The sequence below is a fragment of the Astatotilapia calliptera genome, chromosome 14 (assembly GCF_900246225.1).
Source record: "Astatotilapia calliptera chromosome 14, fAstCal1.2, whole genome shotgun sequence".
Taxonomy (NCBI): Eukaryota; Metazoa; Chordata; class Actinopteri; order Cichliformes; family Cichlidae; genus Astatotilapia; species Astatotilapia calliptera.
The window spans coordinates 32,222,091-32,227,883 of record NC_039315.1 but is presented as its reverse complement, the minus strand read 5'-3'; the positions used below and the strand labels follow the sequence as shown (position 1 = coordinate 32,227,883).

Sequence of the window (5,793 nt, the reverse complement as noted above, 5' to 3'; positions counted from 1 at the left end):
AACACTAATGCCAATTATATTTATAGGAAATCTGAAAGAGAGAACAAAAGGAAGAGGACAAGGATGGAAAAGGGGAGAGACTATGTTGGTGGTTGGTAGTGATGGTGGTGTGCGTTTGTGTGTGTCTGTTTGTATGTGTATATGTGTGTGTGTAAAAGAGGCCTAAGGCAGGACGCTAGCTTCACCATCGACTCCCACAGGGGGACACTAATGACACACATCCTGCTTCACAGTGCAGGAGAAGCTCCATGCATCACATCTGCTTCTTATTCTTGCCCTTGTTACACTCCCTTGTTCTCTTGCTTTCCTGCCCCACTATGTCTCTCACACACTCACACAGACGGTCTTAGATTGTGAAATAGGACAAAGGCAATTTGCAGATATTTTTCCCAGAGACACAGCAGTGCACCCTCTTTGACTTCCTGGTTGATAATAAATGAACGGTCGAATGTGTGGCTGTGGGTTGGCTGTACATCAATAATTCATGTGGGTGTTTATGTCGGAAATGCGATTTTGAACGCTTCAACAAGTCTGCATCCGTGTCAGAGTGTCTGGAGGTAAGGAAGACACACAGAAACAGAGATGTGCACAAAGGCTCCTCAATCACACTTTTGCTCTTCTTCTCATAGCATTATTTAAATGTGTTGCGTTCTGAAAAGATGACCTTCGTACGCTTACAATGATAGTAACGCGTATTAGCAACTCCTCCACTAGGAATGTCTATAGTAATATAATAATACAGTTTCTTTTCTTTTTTTGGTAATTGATCACCAGAAAAGAGCCCTTTAATGTTAATGCATGGAATGGGCACTGGGGCCTGACTACAACAGCCTAAAGAGTCATATCTCAGAGACTCTGAGATATGACTCTGAGGATCTGAGCCATCCACTATTTGACCTGGATGGCTTCATTTGGATACTGAGAAGGCTTAAATTTAGATTTTACAGTGTGTGGACACAGCTGTAACCATTTGTTTACTGCCAGGCCTCAATGGCGCAAATTGGACTAACCCAAACTGGACCTGTTGGTGTTGGTAGTTTTTAATAGAATTCTTTTTTTCATAGTTGTCTGCAAGCCCTTGCTATAACTACAAGCTCAGAGGTAGCACAATTTAAGAAAGTATGATGCAGACTGGAAATGGAGAATTCTTGGCTGCTAATTCAAAGGTTGAAGGTAGGCTACATGCCTCAATTTTATGGTGGCCCTGAGAGACCAAACGCAACTTAACAAAACACCAGCAAATGCTGCACAAATACACACAAAAATGGAAGAAGTGAGACAATAACATGATGGAACAGCTGTGGAAGTGGCAGAAAACAAAACATGCAAAGGATTGAGCCACACTTTTACAGAGGAGGATTAGTCAGTGTTGTGAGGGGAAAAAAAGATGGAAGGTAATGTGTGCTGTATTCACATTATTCATATAATACTGTAGATACGTTTGCTGTTAGTCGTTTACTGCAGCTCTCAATCACTTCCTTTGTATTTTGTTAGCTTTCATGGTGCTTTTTCTACTTCTGCTGTGTTTTGTGTGCTTTTGTAGTGTTTTTCTATTTGCTGGTGTTTTCTTAAGTTGCAATGCATTTGGGCTCCCAAGGCCACTCTTCCATTTCAATTCTGTGTGGCACTTTTTAGTTTCAGTATGATTCAGAGAGTAACTAGGTCCGTGTCACTGAGGCTTTATTCCCTTGAAATTACATCATTATTATGATTGTCACTTCAAAATAGTGGACAACTTAATGTCAACTGTTTAGTGGTCACATGTCACGTCTGCAAAACCTCAATGTTCTGTGCTAATTACCCCCGACACCAGACTTTCCCATACCTATGTCTTCATGTCACCATTCCAATGCACCAAAGGTTCCACTTTCCAGGTGAGTTACCCTAAAGTCAAGTCATTTAAATAATAAGCCTGCCTAGACTTTTGAAGCCATATGACAGCACAAGTGAATTTAGGTGTGCTATGGGTCAGAGTCTTACTTTAAGTACAGTTAAATTGTGAATAAAAGATAGAAAGAGTACACTGTACACAGCCAAGCTAGCTGCTGAGGTAAGCCACAGTGGTGCTTTGAGATAAATGCTAAAATATCATGCTAATATGAGACTAACAACTGAGCTGAGCCAAGTTAGCATACTGAGCTAAGTCAGCATGCTAACTTGGACATAGTGAAAATGCAAAAAAACTAAAAACCCCAAAAACAAAAAAACCCTGATGTTTGTTATTGTATGTTTAGCATAAAGTAAATAATACAGGTAGCTATAAGCATATCTACATCCTCAAGCAAGCATAAATTTCTCATGAGAATCAAGCTGTTCAATGTTGAGGAGACATTGAAAGTGTTAATCATCCATATGGGCTTTATTTGTGCTGATGCTATGGCTAAATACCAATTACTGTGCTAGACAAAAATAATTTAAAACAAAGAAAACAAAAGAAAGCCACACTACCAAAGCATAAATCTGAAACAATTCCTGACCTCTGAGGCTGAGACTGGATACTCTGTGAGTGCTTCACTGGTTGGGATTTTATAAAAGAAGGTCAAAGCAAAAGCTCAAGGCTCTGTGCCAGTAGTCTAAATATCATGTTTAGGTCCCAAGCATAAGCATTCACTAAACAGTGTTGGTGGTGCTGAATACTTATGAAGTCAAGTGTTTCAGTTTTTATGTTGGTAATAAACTTGGATCACACTGACATTTGCATTGGGTCTGCTTTGATTCACATGAGAACTTTCAGGGGAGTGGGTACTTCTCTTGATAAGAACTAAATGTCTAATCTCCCGGGATGAGGCTGAAAACCATAAAAACTCATAAATCCATAAAACCAAATATTTAGTGTAGCTGACTTCCTGCCTTTCAGTTCACTGAAATGTATTTACAATGGTGTTAAATTGAGCATGCCAGATAAACAAAGAAGACAAACCCAGACCCTTGCCAGACACCTTGTGGGCCTATCAGGGCTGATACAGTGTCAATACATATACGTCATAAAGTCTTTACTTGTATTCCCCGTGGCCTTTGTTGGTGCTAATGTTGGTGTGATGAGTTGTCATTGCAGCTGTGAGCCTGCAGCGCTGCTGATAGCCCATGTTTGTGTGCGTGTGTTATGCTGGTGGACAGGGTTGATGATGCGGTGGAGGAAAAAAAGACACACACACACTCACATAAGAGCAAACTAAAAACTTGACATCTTTTCCCCTTCAGAGGAAAACCTTGGTGAATCATTGCTGCTGTCTGCTAGTGCTCCGTGTCAAATCACCACACGATAATGGAGGCTGATGGGTCTACAGATGCTGTCTGCGATCCCTCAGGTGGTCTGCTATGACCTTAAACCCCCACAACAATAAAAAAAATATTAACAATAAATAAGGAAACAAATGGATTAAGGCTTGTTAGTTAGCTGACGGTAAAGGTTTGGGCATGGTCTGTGTTTAAACTAAGAAGCAGAATTGTGTTTACTGTGATAACCCCTGCTGTGTTTTTTTCAGAACTGTGGAGGTTTAACTAAGGATATGTGCAAAGGAGATGAGCTTCAGAGGCAACAATACACTTATTATCAGCCCTATTTTGCATTATTCTAATATTAATCAAGGCTTTCTAAAAATAGTGAGTATTTCTCCTCATTTCATCTCCATCATCCTTATTTGTTAGGAGCAACAACTACAACACTGCCCTCCATTGGTGAATCATTACAGTGCAAGAAAAAAAGACCTGAAGCTTGTGTTGGGTTCAAAAGCATTTATTCTTTCTGTACCACTACAAAGATTCAATTTTAAATTAAGCCTTACAGTGTGACAAATGCAAACCATATGTACAGTGCAGTGGTGTCATCAAGTAAACCTAACTCAAAGATTGTGTACAAAGCTACAATTACATCAGAGCTTTCACTATTTTTCAAGTGGGTTCCAGGTATACTTAAAAAACAAAACACCCCCCCCCCCAAACTTAGGGTTGGGTGGGCCAGAAAGAAGCCAGGTTCAGTTTCAGACAAAATATTTTCCCCACAAGAAAAGTCATCTGTCTTCCACTCATCCCCCTGCAGCAGGGTGAGTCATCAGCCCAAACCAGTGCAGTGGAGCTCAGTGTGGCGTCAGAAGAGAGGGTGGGGAGCTCCAGCAGGGAGGCGTCACCACAAAGTGAAGAAAAAAAAATCATGAATATACAGTAAAATCATAGAATATATGAGCAAATACTCTGATTTACTTGTATTGAGGATATCTGAGTTTGACATGAACAGAATTCACCACTTGGAAGTTCTTCCAACATATAACATGTAAAATGACATCTGAATCTCAGCTTGTAGTTTTAAATAAAAGCAGATATACATTTAAATATGTGGCCTAATGTGGTGTCTGTGTGTGGGTTCATGCTGCCGCTGGGCACTCACTCATAGCCGTGACACCCTCTAAGTGGTCTGAGAGCAAAATCTAAAACATTTCACACTCAGACTTCTTTGACAGTTCCCAGTCCCTTACTCATATCATGAATAATGGTGGCTTGGGAAGTTGATGTTGGGCTGTTTAAGGCTCCTCTGATAGTAAGACGTCAGAGGACATCCTGATCTTCTCTCATGGTGATGTTTCTTCTCTTTTGGAATGGGGGAGGTTCAGCCTGAATCATCCCCGCTGTTCTCGGTTCCTGGCTTCGCGCTCTCCTCCGGTCCCTCCGCCGGTCCCTCCGCCGTGCCGCTGTCGGACTCCTCTTCTATGGTGAGGCGCGTGTCCGCGGAGGAGCACAGGGAACTGATGCTGCTCTGCTCCGTGCACAGCACGCACGCCAGCGCGCTTTCATAATGAAGATTCCCAAAGTGGCCGCCGTGGTTGTTGTAGAAAGGCAGGGACACCTGCATCGAGCGCAGTCCCGAGGCCGCAGCGGGGCAGCTCAGGCTGTGCTTCTTTGGCAGTGCACCCCACTCCCGCTGTTCCTCCTCGTGCACCAGGCGCGTGAATATGTTCACCCTTCTTTTCTCCCTCCTCTTGGAGCGGAAGTAGCCTAGCATTATAGCACAGAGGAAGACTCCGTAGAAAGACATGACTATCAGTATGTAGAGGTACGCGTTCCCGTCGCTTTTGTCTTCTCCGGTGCTCTGCGCGTGCAGGACGAGGCGTTTTGGTGAAGCTGTGGAGTTTTCCGAGTGCTCCATTTTTAAGTGCAACTTTTGTATAGGGGACCTAAAAAATAAAAAAAAGATTTCCATCCATAAATATAAGACTTTCTGTACACTTGACGCACGCCATACGCGCGTGTTTTACGCACAAGGCAAAGTTTCTAAAGAGTGCCCCCCCCCCCATAAATAGTTTTTAAAATTTTACAATTAAAATATCTTTCAGGAGTTTATCTCCTTCTTTAACATATGTAACTGTTAAAAAAAAATTCTATCTATCCTTTTCTCTCTTTTATTTTTTTAACTCCAGTGTCCTGGGGCAAGAGGCGAGGTACCGATACAGGTCGCCAGTCTGAACCGGGGCCAACACTGAGAGACTGATAATCAATCACAGCTATAGGCGATTTAGAAAACGCTAATTGCTACCCTCTTCTATTCATGCACTGATTGCTTAAAAATATAGTTTTAAGGGTTTTTTCTTTGTTTACTTTCAACATTTTGCTCATTTACTATATTTTAATTAAGGTTTTTGTGCATTTCCCTAAAGTTGAGCAAAAGTTACCAGCAGTCAAAAACAGATTTAGTCTCAAACTAAACATTAAGAAAAGTGTCAGGATTTGTAAACTCACCAAACTGAAGAGCGGTGTCTCATGTGGACCTTTTTACCACTTGTGTCTTCTTGCAGCTCTTCT

The 5,793-nt window shown here is 41.7% G+C and overlaps 1 protein-coding gene across 1 annotated transcript; it reads right to left on the bottom strand.

The window, feature by feature from the left end:
• Window positions 1–3,720: 3,720 nt before the first annotated feature.
• On the bottom strand, window positions 3,721–5,793 carry kcne4 (potassium voltage-gated channel, Isk-related family, member 4). Its single transcript, XM_026192454.1, has 2 exons — window positions 5,731–5,793; window positions 3,721–5,168 (listed from the first exon to the last, which is right to left on the bottom strand). Exons 1-2 carry the CDS (start codon window positions 5,751–5,753, stop codon window positions 4,604–4,606), a joined length of 588 nt encoding a protein of 195 aa, XP_026048239.1. The 5' UTR covers window positions 5,754–5,793; the 3' UTR covers window positions 3,721–4,603.

What these genes read in the sequence shown, in the direction of transcription:
- kcne4 (XM_026192454.1), bottom strand. Translation starts at nt 5,753, where the DNA reads ATGAGACACCGCTCTTCAGTTTG. An exon ending in AGACACCGCTCTTCAGTTTG is followed by an intron (nt 5,169 to 5,730) that starts GTGAGTTTACAA and finishes TTTATTTTTTAG; the next exon opens with GTCCCCTATACAAAAGTTGC.